The sequence below is a fragment of the Podarcis pityusensis genome, assembly GCF_964106645.2.
Source record: "Podarcis pityusensis genome assembly, chromosome: 7".
Classification (NCBI taxonomy): Eukaryota; Metazoa; Chordata; class Lepidosauria; order Squamata; family Lacertidae; genus Podarcis; species Podarcis pityusensis.
Genome location: NC_138031.1, coordinates 80703904 through 80730175, shown reverse-complemented (window position 1 = coordinate 80730175; position 26272 = coordinate 80703904). Strand labels below are relative to the sequence as shown.

Sequence of the window (26272 nt, the reverse complement as noted above, 5' to 3'; positions counted from 1 at the left end):
AACTGCAATTACAAGAGCCCTAGTATTATGTCTGCCCCTCAAGTACAGAGAGAACATCAAGGCTTCAACTCAATGCTCACTATGCTTATACAGTGGTACCTCAGGTTACATATGCTTCAGGTTACAGACTCCGCTAACCCAGAAATATTACCTCGGGTTAAGCACTTTGCTTCAGGATGAGAACAGAAATCGTGCTCCAGTGGCACGGCAGCAGCAGGAGGCCCCATTAGCTAAAGTGGTGCTTCAGGTTAAGAACAGTTTCAGGTTAAGAACGGACCTCCAGAACGAATTAAGTTCTTATCCCGAGGTACCACTGTAATGGAGCTTTCAGGTTTTGTGTCAGATTAGTCTGATTAGGTCTAGAGACAGAGGAAGCTGAGCCAGTCTCTCAGTAGGATAATACTTGTTCAGTTAACATATTTATATTGACCTGTTGGAACAAGCAGACTCTCTTTGAGTCTGCAGCTCTTATGGTCACAGACAAAACTCAAGGTGCTTCTCACCGACTGATGTGATTCCTTCCCCAGACTAGCCGATTAAATAGTCTGTAATATTGTTTGCATTTCTAATTAAAAACTAAAGGTTGCATTACAACTGAGTAAAGAAGACACATCATTGAAACTTAAATGTGCTTTACTGGCGAGACCATTGAGAAGGGAGCACTGCGGACTTCAACAGAGCTTATCCTAAGCTGCATAGGATTGTAGCTACGTCACGAAAAGAGGTTTAAGGTACTAACCAGCTTTAGTTTTATTCAGAATAGACCCATTTTAATTAATGGACACGCCTAACTATTGAACATTTTCCAAAATGATAACGCCCATTCATATTATAAAGAGCTTATAACCCACCTACTCTCAGCAGCCAGAAGCATCGGGGGAACCTGTCAGGAGTGAACTGGTACCAAACCGTATGGGAAACAGCCTTACTGGAAAATCTAACCAACAGACTGAAACAGACACTGGGACAAATAAAAGAGAATGCCTTCACCGTATTATTGCTCTCCTTTATTACATACGTAGCCCAACAGGCCAACAACAAGAATTCACCGAAAGCATACAAATCAATATGGCTAACTTGACCCAACCATCTCTTTCTTCCCTCCATCCCAAACACACGTAAACAACTATCACTGCAGTCAAATAAAGACAACCAACCATGCCCTGGCTCGCTCCACTCAACTTCTCTCACAGCCAAGAAAAAATAATAAATGAATAGAAAAAGAACCTACCCAAATGACACTGACACAAAACCCCCACACATACACTAAGTCAAAGAATATAAGTTTTACCAACTCACCCCCTCTCTTTCCCCCCAACCCTATACTGCATCAAACACTAAAGTCTCACATCGAATGTAACTGATTTGTAGAAAAGACTCTACGACCTGAAAAAAGAGACAAAGCACGTACCTTGGCAACCAAAGAAAATCTTTAATAAAAATTTAATAAAAAGAATAGACATGTCTAACTTAGGTCCATTAATTTCATTGGGTCTACATGGAGTAGAACTTCGCTGGATAAATGCACAATCATTAAAGTGCTACTAGACTCTTTCTTGAAAAATTAGCCATTCTTCCTTCAATTCTCTAGTAAAATACATTGGACAGAAAATTAAAATTGGTATCTTATTAGCCAAAAATTGTATTTTCCCACATTTTATTATTATTAATCTAGATTTTCAAGATAGCCCGCAAAAGAGAACCATAAAATATAAAATAGATAAAAAACATCAGAAACAAAAGCAATTATTGTAGCAACAGTAAAAATACAAAAAGCAGAAAATTTTGATGAAAATGTTTGTTTTCTTTTCTGATTTATGTAAATTTGTTTTAATATTTGAGCTTGTATGAAACATATGTTTATAGGAAAGGAATGGATATTTCTAAAAAAGAAAAAAAAACCTGTCAAAATCTGTAGAATTGAAGGTTGAATTTTTTTTAAAAAAGGGATTTCATAGGTTCCTCAGTTTGATTATGAATACAATCCAGCACGTGCCTATCCAGAAATAAGCCCCACTAAATTAGAGAGCTTACTCCCACTTGTGGATATAAGATTAGAACCCGCGTCAAACTTTAACAGACAATATCTGTGTCGATATATGCATATGATACTGTTGCCCTACCACAGTGGGACTCCATTTCTAATATCTAGCTGTGAAGTCAACACTTGGCTTCCAAACTTGGGGGGGGGGGGGGGGCAGACTCGCAAGGAAGCCCAATGTACACCCCTTTAAACCTACTTAATGTGTAAAAGTTGTTGAATACAACATCCACTGCCTTCTTCATTGCTTCTGAGTAAAAATATCTCAAGACATGGAAAATATGTCTTCCCAGAAATGCACTGTGTGATCACTTATTTCTGTGCAACCAAAATGTGTTGTTTCCGACATGCTTTTTAAAATGGTGTGCCTTTTCATTTATGCTCGTATCTAAATGCTTCATTTGCCAACTTAGACTGCGGAAGGCAATTTAATTCCCTTCACTATTGCGGAGAGGGAATAATTTGGCTTGATTTTGGCTTGATGTTTCTCTGAAAATACAAGGCATAAATGTCAGACTCTGCACTCTTCAATTCATATTCTTAAATACATGCACGCAGCTCCCAGTAAAGCCAAGACGACTTTTATCTTGGGAAAGTATTTTGGCTAAGAGCCAGTAATATCTTCTTTGCTAAAGTAAATCTTGGAACATAATACTGTATCATTTTCGTCCTCTTAATCAGAGAAAATGGCATTCATATTTTCTTATTAATCCTAATAATCTTCTTTTAAAGAATGAATTAGCCACCTTAGCAATGGTCTGGTAGGATAAAAACTGAAAGCTAAATCTGGAAGAAGCTAAGCATTCTTAAAGGACCAAACTCCATATTATGCTATATGTATAATGGACAGCTACATCTTTGTTTTTTCTTTAATTACAGGAATGGGGAGGGAAGAGTCATGGAGAGTACAGTCTGTAGGGAGAGGAAGCTCCTTCCTCTCCTCTCCAGCTACAATTGGAATGAAAATACCCCACTCCCGCACAGCTGTGATGCTTAGGAGGAAAGTTCTTGATAGTGCCAAAGGGAACCTTTTTCTCAGCCTCAAGGCTGCGCCTTGCAGGGTGGGTGTGGGTGGGAGGGGCAAACCTCTTCTCCCTGCATGCTGTGGTCCCAACTACTCCCCCAACCACATCTGAATTTAGTGAAAAGAAAAAAGATGCTGTTGAGTGCTGTGCATTCACTGTAATGTGTAGTTTGACCCTAAGCCCCACTAAAGCAGCAGCACTTAAGGTTCCTTTGATTTTAATGGGATTGAAGAAGCATGCTTAACTTGCTAATGAGCAAGTCTTAAGCCTGTTGGAATTTCCAGACTCTGTACAGAAATTATAGCATGCCATGCTGAAGTACAGGATCCAGGGTCATTCCTAGCCCATTGGTAGCAAAGGCGTGTGAAGTACAGTGGTGCCTTGGTTTGCAACTGTTTTGGATTACAACTGTTTTGGATTACAACCATGTCACACCCGGAAGTGTGTGTCCCTTTTTTGGGATGACAACCCATTTTTTTACTATTAAAACCATTATTTATTTTTTTGGGAGGCCCCAATGGCGAAAGCGCGCCTTGGGTTACAACCTGTTTTGGTTTACAACCGGACCTCCGGAACAGATTAGGGTTGTAAACCAAGGTACCACTGTATCTGCTAACTGGTTACTGGGCCATGCCCACCATGTGGGAGCTGGCGGAAGCAGTAAACTAGTACCCAGGGCAGCAGACCTTCACCTTCAGTTCATCTTTGACTTTACTAGCTAAAGCCCTGTTAAGGGTGATTGGTTGGGAAGATGATTTCTAGATCCCTCCCCCAGCTCCGTTTACCACCATAGCGGATAAGTTGAAATGACTGCCCGTACCATGACAACGTTCATGAGGCTGTGGCAAATCACCCCTTGTTCTACCTGATGAAGAAATTTCCATGCAGGTTGACGTTTCAAGTTGCTAGATCTCAAGCCCTTCTAATGCACTGCTCTATTACCTCCCCACAGACCAAAAATAAAAATTAAAAAAAATCCTCCTTGTACTATGGGTCAACAGCACCAGAGGAAAAAGAAGGATTTTCTTGTTAAAAGTCTCTGGCCATTTTAACTTCCTCCTTATAAGACTATGGAACCTTCAATGACCAAATATTATCCACATACCCACAATCTTCTTCCCAATTTTACTATGGTCCAAAATCCAGGAAATCACCAAGGAGTTTTCCTTCCCTCAACCTCTTTCTTTCTTCTTCTAGAACACCATCGACAGTCATGCTAACAGGGAAAAACCCAGGTTAGATTTTTCTTTGAAAAGGAAACATGATTACATTATGTAAGACGTAAATAATAAAAAAGAATTTGCAAAATATGCATATTTTCTATGCTGAAAGTCATTCTTTCCCAACCTGGTGCCTTCCATATGTTTGGGACTACTACTCCTAAGAGCACCTGCTGGCTGGCGCTCGTGGGAGTTTAAGTCCACAACATTTGGAGGGCACAGTTGCTGCAAGTTCTGCTTCTTTTGGTCATAGTTTGCCACCCTAACAGAGCAAAACAAAAGGCCTGCAACTGGCTTTCCAATGTAGATTATTATATATTTCACAGAATCATAGTATTGTAGAGTTGAAAGGGGCCCTGAGGGTCATCGAGTCCAACCCCCTGCAATGCAGGAATCTCAACTAATGCTTCTGTGACAGGTGGCCATCTGATGTCTGCTTCAAAACCTTCAAGAAAGCAGAGTCCACCATCTTTTGAGGAAGTTCATTGCCCTTTCTTAGGACCTTTGGATGAGATTTCAGTTTTCTTGGGCTACCTCTGACAAAACATTCTGGGCTACCTCTGTCATGTCTAGCAAAGCTCTCCAACTGGATAAGGTGTGTCTCCTGAGCTCTCCACAAGATCAGTATCATAACATCAGATGGATAAAAGGGTTTTAAGAAAGGCACATTCTCCAATATCACCTTTATCCAGCCAACTTTAAGGAAAAATTCTGGCCTCTCAGCTTCAAGTCTCTTTCACAGGTCTTAATATGCCTGTAAAAAGCAACATCAGTACTACTGAAAGATGCTTTGAATACTAACAAAAATGACACCTCTGGGCTCCTGTTATGTCCTAATGTACTTGGATTAGCAAATGTTCCAGTACCTTAATTCAGTTCAGAGTTTTATTGCTCAGAGCTTGGTATTTCCTGCAGAAATAGACCCACATACACAAACACTTCTGCACTGAAATACTTCTCACAAAGCTGGCCATTTCTTTCTCTTCTGAAAAAACAAGCAAAGCATCAAATGGAAGTTAAACTATATATGAAAATTCTTAGGTTTCTTTTAAAAATAAAATAGAAGTTTCTACAGTATTTATCACTCCGTTTTGCAAATTTCTTGGCAGTCTCTCTAACTGGAGCATGCAAAATTGGGGTGTGTGTATACTTAATAATCAACAACTCTGCCTACCCGCCAGAGGCTTCAACAACTGTCCTGACTCTACTCAAGTCTCCCTCCCAGCCACCAGAACTTCATCCTAAGAGACTGGTGCCCTCTGGATGGCTGTCTCCAGGCACTTTAGCGCTATAATGTGTCTCATCTGTCTGCAGTGCCGTAACCAGTCACTTCAATGCCAGAGGCAGCCTCTCAATTCCACGCACATAAGAGCTGGCACGAGTTAAGAATGGCTTATGAACTGTTGATGAAGCTTGCAAGTTTTCATTGCTGAGGCTTCTCCTCTGAAGCCGCTGTGCAGAAAGACAGCTGGCTGTAACCTAATGTTATAACTCCAGTTTTCTCCTCCTACCACAGCAGTATCTGTGTACTTTAGGCTGTGATCCTATACCAATGTACCTGGGAGTAAACGCCACTGACCTCAACAGGAATTGCATCTGAGTATCTATTGGCACAGGACTATCCCTTGGCCTAATCTGCTGTCCCTACTAAACCTCAAAGCAGCAATGCACCTTGGAATAGCTTTATTGAACCTATAAATAGAGGTGGCACTGGTCAGAATCCTCTACAATCCATATTTTTCCCAATAAGTAATAATTAGTCATACATTTGGTTTCTGGGTACAAGCCTCAATAAGTGGCTTCCCTAATGCAATATGCCTTGCATGTAGTAATGTTTTGTATGTTCAGTGTACAAGATGATCCTGGTTTGAATAGTGTTTGGTGTTTATGGATAGAAGCTCCACTCATGTAATGGAGCACAGGGAAGGATCTACAGGGGAGAGGAGAGGAGAGAAGAGGAGAGGGGAAGTCCATTTCACTTGTACAAGGGCAGCTTTAGATACAAGCCTACATTTGTCCTGCTATTGTTACAAATATTATCTTTTAAAAAACAACTTTTCATCTACTATTCTGTATCAAAAGCAAACGTTACACAAGTTGGCTTCATTCTGACAGCTATTACTTGATGCTCACCTTTTGCACCCTTACCTAGGTTGTGTCCAGGATAGGTGCTAACTATAGCCCCACTCTAGTCACTCAAATGCCAATCGGACGCAAAAATCCTGGAGCATTTATTCATAGTGCGGATAGGAGTACCTGCTGGCCTTTATGATTTCCAGTGATCTAGAAGACATGCAAATGAGACTGGCAAAATCTCTGGAAGCAGTAAAATAAAATCAGGGGAGGGAGAGAAACTCCCTCAAGAAGAATATGAGAGGTCTCAACAAATCAGTAGAAAGTCCCTTATTCAAAGCGGCCATCACCACACATCTTTAAGTGGTGAATTGTACGAGTGCATTGCGCATTGCGTGATGAAGTACTTCCTGTTGCCTGTACTGAACCGATTCCCAATCAGCCTCATCGAATGGCTTCCCCATTCTTGTGTTATCAGAGAGGGAGAAATTCTTCCTGCTGCTAATGGAGTATGATCTACAAGAGAGAGGAACTGTCAGTCCTCTGAACGTCCTCTAATTAAAGCAATGGGTGCCCAAGCCAGAAACTAGAACTTAAGAAACTCAAAGTGGCTTTCAAGAGGCATCTTTTCATATTCAGCTCCTTCCCTCACGCCGATACCAGCTCTCTGCCTTTTCTTATTATCAGAGTCTCACTTTATTCCTGCTCATCGGTCTTGCTCTCTCTTCTGGTCTGATGCGTTGCCATTATTACTTGTTCAGCTGTCTCCCACGTGTAACGCTTCAAGAGCATTAGCTAAGTAGCATATTCTCATTGACTGGCAAAGACATTTACCTCCTGAAGAGGTAAAAAAAAAAAAAGCTACATGGAAATTGATGAAGGACAGAAATGGCACTGGAAAAGCTTGAAAGCCATAAGGGGGGGAAGGAGAGATAAACCTGCAGATGGGCACAGTGGCATTTATAAAGATGCTCTTACAGCTTAAAGTGCATTTTTTTTGCATCAAGGGAGCCATGAGCCTCTCTTTCTGTGAATGGTGAATTGTGGAGGTATACGGGTTCCCATTATGCAGACGTTTCACATATGAGCTGGAAGAAGAGTAGTGACTAGATTAGCAGACTGAACTATGAATCAGAAAGGCCCCGTCTGCATCTTTCTTCTGGCATTAATTCATTAGATGGCTTTAGAACAAATCTGTTTTCCTCAGCTTCCCACACCACCACTACTATTGGGGGTTTGGGATAATGGTATTGCCCAACCATGCAGGACTGGCATGGATTCCTTGCAAGAATTACAAGATAATGTGTGCTAAGCACTTTGGCTGCAATCCTATATCCACAAAGCCGAGAGGAAGCCCCACTGAACACATAGAATAAATATACATCAGACAGCACTTTTTGAGCGTGCTGAAGCACCAGGTGAACACAAATTATTGGATTTTTTTAGGACCAAAGCAAAATAAAATGGCAAGCAAAAATTATAGAATTGAGGTATAACAAGAGAGCCAAATGACAGAAGCAGTATTTCTTTGCTAATCAAAAAAGTTTTCAGCTTTTGCTTTATAAACCTACTGTTTCTGTTTTCTTAAAGGAAGCCAACAGAGCAATCCAAACCTTTGATCCTGCATGTTGGAGGAAGTTTGGAGGCGATAGATATGTCATTCCAAGCCTCTCTATTTGTCCCTCAGGTGTCTCCCACTGTCCCCAGACCACATCCTTCACCAGTCCTGTGCTGTGTTGCTCTTAAGTGTGTTTACCTTACTGGATTGCTTAACTGTGATAATGCATCTTGCTCGCCTGAGTCCATAGAAAGAAAGTTGGATAGAAACCTCCAATTTATGTGTGGCTGGAATGTAACCTACCAAACAACGGGAAGACCCACATCTCTTGCTCCTTCCATGTTTGCCTAGGGCCCTAGTCATCACCTGCATGAAGTCTCCAGAAGGTTCCCCATAAAGGAATACTAACTCTGGACTGAGAAAGGCTCCCCACTCCTGGCTCAAATCTTTTCCTAATCCATGTAAACTTTGGTGGAAATTCTAAAGGCACATCACTCTTTCTCCACAGATATTTTTCCCCTAAAGAGAAGAACCATTTGCATGTCACACTGAATATGGAGTAATTGAGGTTCTATTAGGCACCCTAGGGCTGGCAAGTATCAGGCCACAGGTGGGCAGATGACCAGCCACACCAAGATGGAAGGCAGGCTGGGACTCCCATTGCAGACAAGCAGTCAAGTAGTCTTGCAGGAGATGAGGATAGCGTGGTGGCTTCCCTCAACACGCTGCCCAGACGGAGCAGCAATTACCAATCTGGGGGCTTTATTCCATGCAGGAAGGACTCACTGGTGTCCCCTGATTTTCAGGCCCAAGAGGATTCTCTAGCTGTGAAGATAGGATCTCAGCTCAACTACCTCCAGTTCCATCCACAAACAGCAGTCTCACAAGTCTCTAGTGCCTCCAGACCCCATTCTATGCCATACATGTGAATAGGCCTTAGACCAACAAATTAACAGATTTCTACGAAGACGAAGAATAAAGTTTGTGTGACAACTTAAAAGCGGTCAGTCTGGAAGCTCCTTTGACAACTCTGCTGCTTAATAATACAGACATGTCTATGAGGAAAATGGATACAAAAATCCAATTTTAAATTCTGTCTGCTACATATCCCAGTGACGGAGCTGTTCTTTTCGCTGAAAAAGGTAACAAACTTTCCATCTTATGTAACTAACCCTGTTTCCCCCCGCCGATTCAAGTCAAGATGAATAGAGAATAAAAGAGAACAAAACCTTTTGAACAATAGTGTTCAATCTCTAAAAAGAATATTAAAATGGTAATTCAAAACACAATGTGCTTCTTCTACATTGTATTCCAATTACCCGAAAGTACTAAATTATAACTTCTGTATACATGGGAGGCATATGTAATTAAGTTATTCTCCTGACAGGTTTATTCATCTATAATATCTAAATAAAGGCCAGTTTGTCACTGCTTTATATCATATGGATACAAATGGTGTTATTTAGAACAAGACTAATTTATCTGGATAGCTCCCTCAATATTTTAATGTAGAATTTATGCATTCTATATAGCAGTAACTCTATGTAGCACTGATGGAAAACCTCAGAAAGTAAATCTTTTCACAAGCCTTTCTTCTGCCTCACTTCAAGACATGGTAAGTACCGTATTTTTCGCCCTATAGGATGCACCGTCCCATAAGGCGCACCTAGTTTTTTGGGGGGGAAATAAAGGGAAAAAATTTATTTCCCCCCCAGGCGCGGGGCTGGGGTGGGGGAAGCCCAAGCTTCCCCCGACCCCAGCCCCCAAACAGGCAGCTCTCTGCAAGCCGTGGGAGCCCAGCGCTGGCTCCCGCTGCTTCAGCATGCAGGCACCTCTCCGCAAGCGGCGGGAGCGCTCCCGCTGCTTGCGGAGAGGTCCACGAAGCCTGGACGCGCTGAGCTCAGCGCGCGCAGGCTTCAGCATGCAGGCACCTCTCCGCAAGCAGCGGGAGCCCAGCGCTGGGCTCCCGCTGCTTGTGGAGAGGTGTGCGAAGCCTGCATTCGCCCCATAGGACGCACACACATTTCCCCTTCATTTTTGGAGGGGAAAAAGTGCGTCCTATAGGGCGAAAAATACGGTATCTCCCTGAGAAATCCCCCTGTGTCTCTTGGGCTTTTTTGCGTTTACTGACATGGCTTGGTTGCTTTAAAAAAAGCTGACCTGCTTGCACGTTCCTACTGCTCCTCTGCAATAAACACACAGTGACCAGCCCAAAGAACAGGTTCCAAATATAGTATTGAGAAACAATACAGACTTTTCTTGCATCACAAAGGCTCTGAATAGTGGTAATAAAACACAAGCAATCCATGTCTAAATGGATAAATGGCACAAGTATCTCTCGGCATCAAACCAGACTGCTTGTTCACAAATACACAGAATCCTAGAATTGTACATTTAGAAGGGACGACAAGGGTAATCTAGTCCAACCCCCTGAAATGCAGGAATCATTTGTCCAACATAGGGCTCAAACCCTGAGATTAAGAGTCTCATGCTCTACCGACTGAGCTATGTTTTGTTCTCCTTTAAACCAGAGGGCCTGTTGATGTTTTGAGTGTGCTTGAGATTTTTAAAAACAAAATGCTTTACTTTTGCTTGATTAAATGTAGGGATTTAGGCACCAACGCTATACTCCATTAGAAATTAAATTCAGTTCACATTTAAAGGTGACTCTGTCAGATCTGCACTTTCCAAAATAATATGCAAACTGAAGACAGAACTATCCATTTAAATCCACACCTAACCAAATTTTGTTAAGCAGTTCCTCCAGCATTTACAAAAATGCATATATTAGGGGAAATAACTTTCAGGCATTGAGTAAAGTTATTCCACCTGACATCCTTAAGATGAAAAATATTAACATCATTCTTGATTTCTCCCTCAGATTACATGCAAGTCATCACATTAGCCGGCATGAGATTTTGTAGGTTCTGAAGACAGCCTAGGGCACCCAAAAATGTTACAATTTGAGCAAACTGTTTCATTTATACACCTGAGCCCAACCTAAATTTCTGAAAAATGATTATGCTAACCAGAGTTAAGTCTGATTCACACATGCACACTTGTCACCTGATGATCCTACTATCAAGTGGTGACTTGCATGTGGGAATAAGCCCAGGACCAAACCACCTCACATCACTTCTTTTTCAATTAAGTTTTTTCTGCAGTGACTATGAGTCTTCAAATGACAAAACATACAGGTGTGTATAAACTTCTTAGTTGGGTTCAAATGGAGTCTCTTAGTTGAGCCTCTCCTCAGCCCCCTCCCCCTGCCAAACCACAAACACAACCCTTTCCGCCATAACTGCTGCCTTTTACTCTTTGCAGCAGTGCTGACAGGAATCCCGATCAAAGAGGTACACAGTGTTACATGTCACAACATCTCAGGCACTTAATAAGGCACACAAAATCTTTTCTGTTTGCGCATAAAATAATCTGTAAAATCGCTTATCATGGTTAAAAAGAGGAAAGCCAGCTTCAAGAATCTCCTTAGAAACATCATCATCATCATCTCGCCCATTTTCCAACTAAAATATGCCAGGAACAGAAGGCCTCTCTATCTGGCCCCCAGGACTATTCCCAGGCCCCCCAGGTGGGGGGAGGCCAAGCCAAGCCAAGCCAAGCACCATGGGCTCATTCACCTGGTCATCTTTCAATGCCTTAACAATGCCCTTCCGCTGTCTGCATAGGACAAAAAAAGTCTGCACAAAAGGAGTGGACACGAATCTGACCCAAAAACCCGGCAAAAATGAAAATTCCCCCAAGAGAACATTTCAGTCTCCTAGGATACTCAGCTGCTGATCTCAGGGTAACAATACTTCTTTCACCATGAGATCGTAAAACTACCATTCTTCAGAAATATTTTTTCAATGCATTTAGTTCTTAATCAGGGGCATGGGTTCATCATAATTTTTTATTCTGTGCTGGGTGTTAAATGAGCATAGCATGGTTGGTAGAAATATTTATCACCACCATTACTCTTAATTAGATTTATATAGCTGCCCCTTAATAAACATGTCCTTGGTGGCTTACAAGAAAATATTAAAAACACAGCATACAATAATTTTCTTTTTTTAGGCCAGCAAAAGAAAAAAAACTTCCTTGCATACAGGGAACATTCAATAATTTACAAACCAGAATTAAAACACAATTTAGAAGCCTAGGTGAATTTTTAAAAGTCCAACTGTTGCTGAAAGGATCATGGAGAAGGTCCATGGAGAGATGGACCATGAAGGTCCATCCATCTGGAGAAGATGTTCCATGGCTGAGGTGCCAGTACTGAGAAGCCCTCTCTTTGGCAGCCACCGGCCTCACTTCATGTGGAGAGCAGGACCTCCAAGAAGGATCTTAGAATTCAGGAAGGCATACTGCATTACAATTGTTGCTCTTTTGAATGGGTCGCCATTCTTATATCGTACACTTCGGACCTTTGCATGAAAACATCAGAGATAATATGGACTTTTAGCATTTCCTAGCCATCTACCCTCACTGTTTTTATTTTCCTCTTTGTGCCCCTGTGCAGATCTCCCAAGCTGAGAATAACACTTCTGATGGTTGTAGTCTTATGAAAGCTTATGCCACAATAAATTTGTTGGTCTTTAAGGTGCAATAGTATGCTTTGTTTTTCTGCTGCAACAGATGAAATACAGCTACCCAACTTGGAATCAGCTTAGCACTGAATTTACTGCTGGAGTACATATTCCTGTTTGAAGACACTAACTGTGAATACACCCTAGGTTTCCTGACAAGCATGCTAGAGGCGTAACATGCTTTTATTTTATTTTATTTTATTTTATTTTATTTTTAATGCTTTGTATAGTTTTACAATCCGGTTTATTCTTCTGTTAACTCATTCTGTTTAAGGAGTTTCTCATGTAACCAGAGCTCTGAATCTGTAAAAGTATTTCAGTAGCTAAATGGTAAGCCTGTTCACACAACAGACTGATACAAGTAAGACCAAGAGAACCTTATTCTACAGGAGGGATCTAAAACTGATAAACGAAAAACACTTCTTATTTTTTTCTTTCTTTTTTTACATTTCTGCCAATAAAAAATGACAGGATCTGAATTTACTTAATGGACAAGCTCATACTAAACTGATATATAAAGTATTATTTGGTCTGATGAAGCTTGTGAGGCTACAGCAAATTTACTAGGAATTTCAGAAGCAGGTCCCACTAAAAACATATTAAGCACTGGGTTCATAACGGATGGCATCATGTTACAGATATATCATCTAGTTTTTATTTCCAAAACACTTTAACATGACAACACGAAATGGAACATGTAGAGAAAGAGGTCTGGATATGCAGACAGGAGCTGGCTTATTTCCAAGTGCCTCTAACTCAGTTCTGTGGGTCAAAGTAAATAGGTTACAATCAGGAACATACCAGGGTAAAAAGAAGGTAAAACATTATCTTCTCCCCAAACACTGGCATCTCCAGCAATAAGAATTTCTCCCATTTTAGAGAATGCTTCCATTCACTCCTATGGGATGGGAGAAAATGAGGCACCACTGCACGAGGTGGTGGTGTTATAATAGTGCAAAAACCCACCTAGTATTCCTGAAAAATGGTAGCCAAGTTTCCACGGAAAAGGCTCCAATATGGTACTGGTAGCAGCAGCCTCTTCCTAGGTAGCCTGCAATTTCTACACTGTCAAATTCTACCGTAATTTTGATCCTGTTTTGCTAGTCTGTTTGGTTGTTTCAGTCTAGACTGCATATCAGAATTATGAACACGCTTCAGAATAACAGCCAATTAATAATTCCCACACATAATCCAACTGATACTAATGCATGACTAATGCAGGTTTTCAAGCTGAAGGGAAGACTCCTTGCAAATGAAGCTGCTTGATTGTTGATTAAGATGTTTCCCTAAACCCTGCACTTAATAACAACTTGTGATCACTTGCTTGGATAACATGTGATAACATGCTTGCTTGGCAAACTCTAGTCCAGAATAAAAAGCATTGAGCTTGTTTTGTACTCTGCAGGATATGACACAGCCCAGAAGAAAGCTTTCCAGACCTGGCCTATTGTGGATTTCCATTCAGTCCTAGACTACAGCTATAAATTTTGCTCAGACATATTTACTCTCCAAAACCACTCAGTAGTTTGATGGCTTCACAATGCGTCCTCAGTTGCTCTGACTTTTTTGTTGGCATCCATCTGTCTTAAGAGACAACTGAGTGCACCTCCTGGGATGAAGTCAAATCGCTGAAGAATCACAGCAACTGCTGTGGCTGCAGAGACCAGTAACTTGTAACTGCTGTCTCCCGCATTGTTTTTGCTGTGTTAGCAGCACCAAAGTGACCTCTCTGGGGCACAAGCCTGGGCAGGGTGTATGGAGGTCCTGGGCTGCCCAGATGGCAACCCACAAACCCCTGCCTCGCTGATACAATCCAAAGGAGAGCAATGCGTTTGGCACCAGCTTGCTGTCAGGAGTTGCTGAAAGGTGGCATACAAGATGCCATCCAACTGCCTTAGGGACTCCACTTCAGATCTGTGTAGGGTTTACTCCTTAGCATTTTCTTCTTCCAAAGATGTCCTGCAAGTCAGCAGGTACAGATTTTTCCACGGGGTTTACTCCCGAAGCCTTTTTCACAAATCAGTATAGCTGCAAGGTAGCAGAGGCTTAGGATCCAAGTTTTCCTTCTCTTAGATGGGCTACCTTCCCAGGCTGAGGAGCCCCATCTGCCCCCACTTCCCTCTACAGCTCGTACAGAAACTGCCTTCTTGATCGTTGGACCCACTATTGGTCTCAATCTGCCAGAGCCTGTCTTTGCATGCAGGAGAAGTCCCTAACATTCCAAATATTTGAGAGCCATCAGCTACCCTCACCTGGTTTAGCCATCCGTTCCCGAGGTGTGGCTTCTGTTACATGCTGACAGCTTCTAGGAGCCACAGGTGGGAGCTGAGTACAGGATGGAGACCAAAGGTGGACAAACTACCCCAGAAGAAGCACAACATGTCCCCCACCAGAGGTACTACCCCTCTCCTAACACCCCATACACATAGTTGCTCTGACTACTGAGACACAAACTCATTTTAATATACATTGAATCCAACTATGGCAATCAATGAGGTATGAGATCAGGAAAGAAATGCAATATCTAAATAGACACAGTAAAGTTGTCACTGTAGATTAAATTACTAATCAACAAGCAAGATATATCTGAAAGTACTCTTTGTATTGTTTTAGATTAGCTGTCCTCTTTAAATAAGCTGTCATGCCTTTTCTCCCTGTTGTTCTTATAAGCCTGCAAGTTCCCATTGTATGCCTACCATGTTTTTCTGAGGTCTTTTGAAAGGCTCAGAATACCACTTGCTGCTAAACAGGAGAGGGAAGGAGGAAAATTTGCATGGAGAAGTAGGCAAACGCATGAGAGGCACTTAACAATCCCCTCTGGCTGCGGTTCCTTGGCATGCATTTCTTGCATCATACAGCAAAGTAGCTGGGGGAGGAAAAGGGTTGCAGAGAAAAGCAGTGAGGAAGGGAAGAGTTAAACACCCCTCTCCTGTCAGTGCTACCCAGCAAATGTCACCCTTTCCCTGCTATTTTGCACTTGTTCGGAAGAGACCGTGGTTCCACAGCAGAACATCTCTTTCAACTGAAATGTGAACCCGAGAAATAGTTTGCAATTTCATTTGAACTATAAATGCTTTCCAGCATGTCTATGATCAAGAAAAAGCAGGTGCAGGCTAACGGAAGCCCATTCTATGACAGTAAGCTGGGGCTACTTGTCCATTAAGATGATCAATGCTGCCTTTGCATTACTGGCATCATCTGTCAGCAAAGCTCATGATTCCCTTACTTCCCATCTTCCCTAGTATTTCATTATTATGAGACCTATTTCATTACTTTTATTTCCCATACGCCATTACTAATACACCATTGCAGAATGTCTCCTCTTTTTTGCTTCTGTTTCCATGCATTTGCAGGGGGTGGAAAGAGATGTCTGAAGTGTTATAATGGGTTTTTATGATTCTTTCCACCCTGGAAAATTTGTCAAGCCCAAGACAAATGTTTAGTGAAATGAACGCCTTCATTCCACACACACATACCCCACCATATAAACATGCTCCTTGAACTGTTCATTGGGTAGGCAAAGAACCCCCTTTCCTACAAAGAGCAGCTTCCATCGAGGAGGGGAAATTTGTAAGTGGTTTCAGAGCAACTGATGTTGCTGAAGATAAGTAGGTGTGGACTTAATCAGCCCTTTGGATGGGAAACCACTGGATGAACTATGTAAGAACAGCAAACAAAATCAATTATAAGAAAAAAAATCATGAAGAAGAAAGGCTTTCAAGAAAATCTGGGTAAAGATCATAGCTGAAAGGGCACAGGCTTTGCATTCAGAAATTCCCAGGCTCGGCCAGCAAAAGATTCACAATTAATGTGGCTGGGAAAGCCTTCTGCCACAGAGTTAGTGCCAGTCAGTGAGAGCAGACAATACTGGGTTAGATGGACTCATAATCTGACTGCATCCAGCAGAGTTTTTTACACCTCAGTCCATCTGGTCAGCCGGGGGGGGGGCGGTTACTGGAATTGAGCATTCAGGTTTTTTAAAAAAAATCTGCCCCAAGGTAACTCCAGTTATCTGTGGCACCTTAAAAATTAACTAACCCACTTATTATGGGATAAATTTTCATGGATAACAGCAGTCCACAAATGCTTATGCCAGAATAAATTGGTTACATTTTAAGGTGCCACAAGACTCTGGTCGTTTTTGTTACAAGAGGCTATCATAGCTAACCCTCCGTTCTGCAACTTGTATAAAGTATCTGCATTTTAAAATGCCCATGATTACTCTTACTTTGCATAATTTAGTCTTCTTCCATTAGGCAAAAGGAGGAGTAATAACCTATGCAGAACACTGACTCTACTTGAAGATGGGGAAAGCCAGGGCTTTTTTATCCAGTCAGAATCCACCTGAACTCAGTTCTGGCGCTCATAGGTGGGTGCAATTGCCATTATAAGAGCACAAGGGAGGTGTCTATGGTGTTCTGGTGCCTCTTTTTCTAGAAAAGTAGCACAGGGAAAAACTTAGTCCCTCCTTTGGCACCCAAAATTCTTGAAGAGGTTGGCATATATATACAGAACATATAATAGCTGAGATACTTAGGAAACTGAATTCTGCTACCAAGGCTACATTTTGCAGCTTTCCTGCAGTTTTGCTGTTCAGTTGTTCCTTGGAGACCAGCTGCCTCCTGCTCACAGAATTGGTGGCAGAGAGACATCTCTCATGTGTGCTCAAAACAGTTGGGGGACACCTCTCTCCCCCCCCCCACTCCAATCCAGCATGAAAAAAGAGGGCCGTCTGGCTGAAAAGCACAGGGTGAGCCAGAAAGCAACCTGAAGCTGTTACATCCTTTCAGCTGCTTTAGGAACACCAGTTCTTTAAAAGCAGGACAGCTTTGAAACAAGGGAAAGGTCACACCAGGCCCAGGAAGGTTGCGCTCTCTCCCTTCTCAGGAAGAATATCACAGCAAGGGAGGAAATGAGCCTTTGGCAGGATAAGAAACAGATGCAGGGATTTTGCTTTCCAATCTGCCCCCTGCTCCACTAGAAAGAACTCTGCCCCAATTGTCAGCTGCCCTAGAGGAGAAGGTTGTACTGGTCTCAGTTACTGGCCAAAGAATGAAGGGCAGCTAGGGAGCTGAAGCAGGGATGGGGAATTCATACCTAGCAAGGGCACAGGCCTGACCCCTACTGGATGTTAAGGACCATTAATTCCTTTCCTCTTCTGTTCAGATATCCCTTCTTTTTCTACCATTTCCTTCCCTTCTGTCTTCCTTTTCTATAGTTGGGAAGCCCGAGGGTAAGGCCTGTGGCTTATTTTCATTTAAGTACCAGTTAACACAAGAAATAAATAACAGCAGCACAGATGTCGTGTCCTTTTGAATGATCCCTACAGAAGATGCCAATTTTGTTTGCTTAAGTAAATATGAATGCAGGTGAATGCAGATTCACCAAATCACTCATTTCTTTAGGAAAATAAGAACTTTCCTCTCCTTTTCAGGACACATGAAGGATACCACCTAGTTACACCTAGGTAACTAATCACCTAGTTACAAGCAGGTCACCATGCTGGGTTTCTATGTCTGTCTCATTGCCCCTTTTTGTTTACTAGTTGTGCCCCCATGAACTTAACAGGAGCTTGACTAGAAGGAACTCTGTAGGGTAATCTGTTCCTTGTGGAAATAAGTGGCAAGGAAAAACTTCACCTGCTAAATTTCTGAGAGACTGACTTCTGCAAAAAGATAGAAGAGCAGGCTTATTAAAAGCAAAGGTTGTTTCAGTGCAGAAGGAACTCTTATAACTCTGAGCTGAAGAGTGAGGCTAAATGCAAAACCAACTTCATCCTCCAGATGCGCAAGCAATGCACAAAACAAAGCTTCCTAAATTTGGATGGGAACAGTGTGGTCCTACCTGTGATCTGAGGTTGCCATCATCCCTGAACATTGGCCATGCTAAGCTGAGGATGGTGGGAGTTAAAACACCTGGTAGGTCACTTTCTTGGGCTCCATGATCACTGCAGATGGTGACAGCAGTCACGAAATTAAAAGACGCCTGCTTCTTGGGAGAAAAGCAATGACAAACCTAGATAACATCTTAAAAAGCAGAGACATCACCTTGCCAACAAAGGTCCGTATAGTAAAAGCTATGGTTTCCCCAGTAGTAATGTATAGAAGTGAGAGCTGGACCATGAAGAAGGCTGACTGCCGAAGAATTGATGCTTTTGAATTATGGTGTTGGAGGAGACTCTTGAGAGTCCCATGGACTGCAAGAAGATCAAACCTATCCATTCTGAAGGAAATCAGCCCTCAGTGCTCACTGGAAGGACAGATTGTGAAGCTGAGGCTCCAATACTTTGGCCACCTCAGGAGAAGAGAAGACTCCCTGGAAAAGACCCTGCTGTTGGGAAAGATGGAGGGCACAAGGAGAAGGGGACGACAGAGGATGAGATGGTTGGACAGTGTTCTCGAAGCTACCAGCATGAGTTTGACCAAACTGCGGGAGGCAGTGGAAGACAGGAGTGCCTGGCATGCTCTGGTCCATGGGGTCATGAAGAGTCGGACACGACTAAACCACTAAACAACAAAAGGTCACAGGTTTCCTACCTCTGTCCTAAACAAAGCAGGCAGGTCCACGTTCTGATGTACAGCATCTCCACCCGGATGTAGCAACAGAGCTGAACAACTATCACTAAATGAATACATGGTCTTATGTCCTTAGATAATCTGACTAAAGTATCCTGTCCCCTTCTTCCCACTGCAGCAGCCTGCATTCCTCTGTGGGGGTGGGGTGTCCTCCTGAACAATGTAGGATGGGGTACGGGGTCAGGGAGGAAAAGATGGAAAATCTTATTCCCATGAACTTCCTTTAAACTTATTTTAGGATCTATGCCACTATACAAACACCACTATCCCATTCAACCAAAAGCCCAGAGAACAGAGGAAGGGGATGCAGCTTCCACAGCTAACTTCTACCTTATTTTCTTTCTGGTAAAGATCCAGTTAATATGTAACTATTGTGGTAGGATTGTCTGGTGACTCGATCTCACAGCAAACCAAATAATGTCTGAATGAAACAACTACACAGGATCTCAGGGAACTCATTAGAACTGCTTGTGCCAACATCCGCTGGCTTTTACGGGAAAAGAATGTCAATGTGGGTTATACCTATGTAATCCAGGTGAGGTTATGTGATTCTGTCATTTGGTTATTTCTGGTACAGGGAAGGGAGACCCATACAAAATGAGTAATAATGTGTGTTTCAGGAGCACATGGACAACCTCAACAGCAGTTGCAGTAAAATGGCATCAGTATGACATGGCAGGAACACATTGAAGAAGCAAAGTGGAAAGATGAGAAACATGGTTCCCACAAGACTAGTTTATCAGTTTGGGGAAGTAGAGGCTGCACACAAAAAGATCAGCACTTAAACCTTGAAAAGAGCATCTACGCAGTGGCACAATTCAGATGAATTAATTAGGCTTGGAAATCTGAACTGTAGTCAAACGAAGTAACTTTCAATCTAAGGAAAAGTCTGTGGAATTGTGCAGGCTGAAGATCCTGGCTTGCCAAAGAAAATCTTCACCTGAAAAAAGCAAACAACACTGCTTTCCACTCCTAGCTTTCATTTTATATTTTTGTGCATGTTCTACTGGTTCCCATCACTCTGCCTGTTTCGTATGGTGTCATTTCACCTCTTTGCTTTGAGAACACTATTATTTTGTGATACAAAGACATCACTTTAATGTTCTACACTTTATTTTGGAAACTAGATTTGTTTGCTAGCTTTCTAAAGTGAATCTTACAGAGTTCCCTCCCCCCCACGTGGTAATATGTACCTGTCAAGTAAGCTGGTATTTGGCAGTAGCACATTAACCTACTAATCTTTCTTTGCATAAAACTCAGTCATCTCGGGGAATGCAAAAGGGGCAGGAGTCAAGGATGGAAGAACAGTGATTTACTCCCCAACACCACCAACATGTCTGGTATTGGAGCATGAAGAACCCAACAAGCGAACAGAGAACAAACAAAGATGAAATTTACATTGTGGCTTTTGCGTCATGTGCCTCTCTGAGAAATTTGTTAATCAATATTGGCAGAATCTAGTGAAGGTACTCTAAATTGAAATTGCTATAAGATGATGTTTAAATATAAATGAAGAAGGAAACTCCCAGCACAAAACTGCCTTAAGACTGTGATCCCCAGCACACTTGCCAGGGAATAAGCCCCACTGGAAAGTGGTCTGTGCTTATGGTACAAAAAGGACCACATAGCATGAGGTGCTCAGAGTCTGCTTACAAAGTGGCAACTGCCTTCATCTCACAGGGAAGACAATGGGTTTGGAAGACACCAAGTACCTCTCATGAATCTCTCATCAATCTGGCACTAGCAGTTGCACGTAATTTCGACTGGCAATCATTTCAGAGCAATCATCCATGCTTTTCAGATGAGAAAGGGAGAAGAAACAGCTTGAATGCTTTGAGGAAGGTAAAATACCTAGTCTGGAGGAGGAACTAAACAGTAATATCCTTAAGAAAAATATTAGTTTAGAAGCACAATCCCAGTTATAAGCTTATGTATTTTCTAAGTGTTCCTGTTTAGATTTCTATTATTCCGGGGGGGTGGTGTATTTTTTTACATTTTTAAAATGAGTATTGTGACATTTACACAACACATGGAAAGACAGGATAAAGCAGCCATGTGACATGGCTCTAATATTGTTTTTTAAAATATAATATTTTCTTTGATTCTAATGCATTCACAGAAACACCTTTTTCTTGGTGACCAGCTTCACAGCACAGGCAGCAGATTTGATTTTAGGATTTGTATTGTATTTAGGAACACTAAGAAGCAGACAAAAAGCAAGGTGACTACCTAAATGGGTTACAGATACCTGAGCACCTCTGCATTCTCTGCTTCTCACACCATTCTCTTAAGCAAGAGAGGTGACAAAAGGGGGGGGGGGAGAGAGAAAGGTATGGGTTGCATTCATTAGCTGGGGTGATGGGCCTGAACTCAGGAGACAGAAACAAAATAGACAATTCCACCTCCTGATTTTGGGGCTGAGACTTTGCTCCTACTTTCAAGAAAAAATATCCCCCTCCTTGTGTGACAACTAAAATAAAAACACATTCTGAGACCAGGGCTGCAAGGTCTTTGTTCCCAGAAGCATGAAATGAACTGGCACCCCCTATCGCCACCAGTTCCGGATACATGAACTGTTGACTCCTCACTGCCCACACAAGGTCAGTGCTCTCATTCCCGGATTCGCTGGACGCCTCCCTATTTTCATTACCTCAACCGTGCACCGAAGAGATCAGATGCATTGCATGGATGTATGCACAGCAGTCCTACATGTGTGTCTGCACCAGGAAGGAAATGCACGTGTGATAATATCTATGTATGGGAAACACATAAGCACAAGGATGGAGAATTTGTGCAAGAGAAGAGAAAGAGTGCTTGTATGTGCATGAGGTTATACAGCCTGTGTTTTTCATATCACATTTGGAACCAGACAGCATTCAGTTTCTGAAATAACTGGTACTGGGGCTTGAGAGTCCCTGTGCTCCCCCCCCCCCCCGCCTGAAATTCACATCCTCCAAGTTAGGAAACTATCCTAATTCAAGTCCCATTAAACTCAGAGGAATTTATTCTGAGTAAACACGCTTACCAGCAGGTGAGAATTACATTACACTTCTCTGATTTGATGAAAAGCCTCTTGTAGATTAACAGAGCAATCCTACACATATCTCTATTCCATGTAAGGCATACTGAATTTAATGAGACTTGCTCCTGGGGTCTGCAGCCTAAGGCACTCCGTTATTTAAAAGCACAGTCTAGAGTAGCTCAAGACTCTGAAACGAAAGGAAACCTGGAACCTTTTAAAAAAAAAAAAGTCCCTGCTCACCCATAAAACTGGCTGGTTCGCCTTCCAGAAGTCTCTCATACTTGCCTGCCTCACTGGGCGCTACTATGGTTAACCTGACCCTTTTCCTTAGAACTGGGCAGGAGACAAACACAAACTCACTAAAATAAAAGCGCGAAGGAAGCAAAGCGACGGTGGGAGTTTGTGCGCGCGCACGGGGGGGGGGGGAGAGGCGCACGCTCCTCGCCACGACGTCTTCGATCCTATGCATGTTTCTTTAGAAACAAGTCCTACCAAATTCATTCGGACCAAGCACGCGCGCAACATTGGACTGAGTGAAGGGGGGAGAGGGAGAAAGAGAAAGAATGTATGTGCACGAAGGTTTTTTAAATGAGCGACTGACAGCGAGGCAAAGATGGGGCTGGCGATGGAGCTTGGAGAGCAAGGGAGGGGAAGGTACACGAGGCGCGCACGGGGAGAGAGAAAGACGGCGGGTATTGCGAAGGAGCCCATGTGGCGAGGGAGCAAGGATGCTGAGCGCCGCGGCGCCCGCCGCCCACTCGCCCTGCCCTGCCCGCCGGTGGGGGCGTCGTCGTCGTCCTGGGCGCTTACCTGAGCAGTTGCTGCCCGCCTTCCCTTTGCCGGCGGCGCAATCCGCGGCCGGCGCGAGCGGGTTGGACGTCCGCGCCGGGGCCAGAGCGCACAGGGCCACCGCGAGCGCCAGGATGGCGGCGGCGCTGCAGCAGCCGGGCGAGGCCCGGGGCCGGGCGGGGGCCGCCATGGCGAGGGCTGGCGAGAGGCCGGGGAGGGGGCCCGCTGCCGCCGCCGCCGCAGGGCCCAGCTGGGGATCAGCGGGCGCCGCCCGGAGGAGCGCGGACCCGCCGGCCTTGCTGCTGCCAACCAGCCCTCCGCATCCCGGGCCGCCTCTGGGCTCTTCGGAACCGCGGCTGCTGCTGCTGCTCGACCCTCCTCCTTTTCCCCGGCGCTCTGTCTCTTCCCGGAGCCCCTTTGTGCGCTTCGGTGGCGGCGGCTGCTGCTCGCTGCTGCTGCCGTCGCGAGCGATGCTGCCGCTGCTACTGCTCCGGCTACAACAAAGGGATGGGAGGGGGTGGGAGATGGAGGGGAGGGGAGGGGGAGAGTCAGGGAGTGGGGGCCACGTGACGCTGCTGCTGCCGCCGCCGCCAGCCTCCTCCCCCGGGACCGGGTCAGGATAGGGGGTCCGGCGCAGGGCTGCCACCCCCCCTCTTCCGGACCGCCGGCCACCACGCCGACACCCCGGTGGAGTCGGGGCGCGTTCCTCCGCCTGCGCGCCCGCCTTGGGAGAACGATCTCTCCCCACCCGCCGCCGCCGCTCAATCCATCGACGGTAATCGGGAGCCCCGCTCTCCCACCTCGTCTTTAGGCACACTTTGGGAGAGAGCAGGAGTCTCCCCTCGCGAAAGCAAGCAGGCCCGCCACGGGTGCACTGGGGGAGAAGGGGAGCGATGGCTTGCCACAGACTCCCCCCCCCCCCCCGTTGGTTGGTTGGTTGGTTGGTTGGGTGTCTGTCCCCAGCTGCTCTCATTTACTTGGGAGTAAAGAAACGCCCAAGGCAAAAGGCTGATCGCGGAAGAATTGATGCTTTTGAATTATGGCGCTGGAGGAGACTCTTGAGAGTCCCATGGACTGCAAGAAGATCAAACCTCTCCATTCTGAAGGAAATCAGCCCTGAGTGCTCACTGGAAGGACAGATCCTGAAGCTGAGGCTCCAGTACTTTGGCCACCTCATGAGAAGAGAAGACTTCCTGGAAAAGATCCTGATGTTGGGAAAGATTGAGGGCACAAGAAGAAGGGGACGACAAAGGACGAGATGGTTGGACAGTGTTCTTGAAGCTATCAACATGAGTGTGACAAAACTGCAGGAGGCAGTGGAAGACAGGAGTGCCTGGCGTGCTCTGGTCCATGGGGTCACGAAGAGTCGGACACGACTAATCGACTAAACAACAACAACAACAACGAAACACCACTTAGTGCTGGGTGTGGAGCAAAGCCCATTGCCCTCAGTAGGAAGCCTATCCTGGAGAACTCCTTGCCAGGTGCTATTTCCATATAAAGTAGGTTCAGGATTCAGGTGTGAGTGCTCTGTAACTTCCTCCTCCTGAAGTTTGGCAGAGGCAAAAAGGTCAGGGCAAACAAGCAGAGATGCACCTAGGCTCCCTTGCACCCTTGGCAAGGAGCTGAAGCAGCACGGCACCCCCACTCTGTATTTGTGTCCCTCCCCACCACCGGAAACTAAGAGAGAGAGCTTTTTGACACCTTTTGCACTCCACCCGTGAACACATCTAATTGTGCATGGGTGGGCTCCTAGCCATTCCAAGCTAGTGTAGAGAGATGCATTTTTGTGACCCCCTAGTCAACCCTGGGTACACCCCTGCAAACGAGTTGCTTGCCTGGGGGTACTGCTTTGGTAGCTTCTGCTTGGCTCAAGTGAAAGGGCACACAGCTGTACTGTGGAGCTACCATTAACACAATCAGATGGTCTGAACCAGGGGTCAGCCGTGGGCCAGTGCACCATCCCTCAGATCATGTGGTGGGCCGGACTATATTTTTTGGGGGGAAATGAACGCATTCCTATGCCCCACAAATAACCCAGAGATGCAGTTTAAATAAAAGCACACATTGTACTCATGTAAAAACACCAGGCAGGCCCCACAAATAAGCCAGAGATGCATTTTAAATAAAAGGACACATTCTACTCATGTAAAAACACACTGATTCCCGGGCCATCTGCAGGCCAGATTGAGAAGGGAATTGGGCCACATCTGGCCCCCGGGCCTTAGGTTGCCTACCCCTGGTCTGAACTATCTACCCTGGCCTTAAATAACCAATACAGAATGAAGCCTGTTGTTTTCAGATGGGTTAAGGCTGTTTTGTTTTGTCTGTTGAGTTCAGTGCTGGTTTGTGGCCTATAGACTTGATTTTCGTATGCAGCAGAATATGATTCAGGTTGGTAAGATGCTGGGGGTGAAGGAGAAGAGAGACAGAATGTAGAAGCATTCGGTTTCAGACAGAGGCAAGGTTTTCTGGGGAGTGTGAGGTGGGCCGCCAGATGTCATTTGTGGCTGAGCTGGGATTTGCACCAAGACCTCCTTGATCCAAGTTCAGCTCCCCAGCCATTGTGCCACACTGCTGCATGGTTTATTAGAGGAGGCACAAAACAGATACCGGTCTCTCTTCATTCAGCCAAGAGGTAAATGCACAGACACGCCACATCTTGCCTCATTATCCCAATCAATAGAGCATAAGTGACTGAGTGTCTTTCCAATTGTCAGGGAGAGGTGGGTGTTATTGGAGAAAAAAATGTCAGTTCTCTTCCCTGTTGTAGGACTCCCACCTCTGAGCTTCTTTAAACAAACCAAGTGCCTTCCAGTTTCTGTCAGGTGACCCCTGTACCCGGGTTACATCTGTGCTTTGCCACCAGCCAAACATTTTACTGGGGAAGGCTCAAACCTTGTCCAATTGCTACTGCAGAATAACTCCTTTTACTGCTAGTTAAAAAAATACAACGCAGCCTAGTCCCTAGGCATGTTTCCCTGGAAGTTAGCAAGCTCTTCTTTCAAGGTAAACATCTGTTGAATTGCCACCTGAAGAGAGGTTGGGGTAAACAAGTCTACTTTGAGGCTCCTTGCATTGAATTAGAAACACAAACTTAAACCAGTTGCCAACTTAAATACCTAAGCTTTCCAACTTTTCTGGGGGGGAAATAGCCCTGAGTGTTTAAAAACTTTGTAAATATTTTTATTATTAATGAGAAGAGAGACAAAATTTCTGTGCCTTAGAGGTAGTCCTCCCCAGAAACCCCACGTGGGGCCCAGGATCTAGTGAGAGAGAGAAGTGCTGTTGAACTGATTGGAAACGATATCCAGTGCTTGATCAGCATATAAGTGACAAGAAAGCTTCTCTCTCCCGATCCTTTTCAATATGCCTTTGCATGG

At 44.1% G+C, this 26272-nt stretch overlaps 2 protein-coding genes across 4 annotated transcripts in view; one reads left to right on the top strand and one right to left on the bottom strand.

The window, feature by feature from the left end:
* ABITRAM (actin binding transcription modulator) overlaps positions 1-26272 on the top strand; it is a 113173-nt gene that overhangs the window by 33834 nt on the left and 53067 nt on the right. The window lies entirely within an intron of this gene.
* TMEFF1 (transmembrane protein with EGF like and two follistatin like domains 1) overlaps positions 1-26272 on the bottom strand; it is a gene marked incomplete at its 5' end in the record, with an annotated part of 103558 nt that overhangs the window by 50916 nt on the left and 26370 nt on the right. Inside the window, one exon of one of the 3 annotated variants that reach the window (XM_081014933.1) lies at positions 22911-23079. The exons of the other annotated variants lie outside the window; for them this stretch is intronic. Within the exon in view, the coding sequence (XP_080871059.1) occupies positions 22911-23079 (169 nt within the window). Of the gene's footprint in view, positions 1-22910; positions 23080-26272 lie in introns of those variants that run through there. 3 annotated transcript variants of the gene reach the window in all.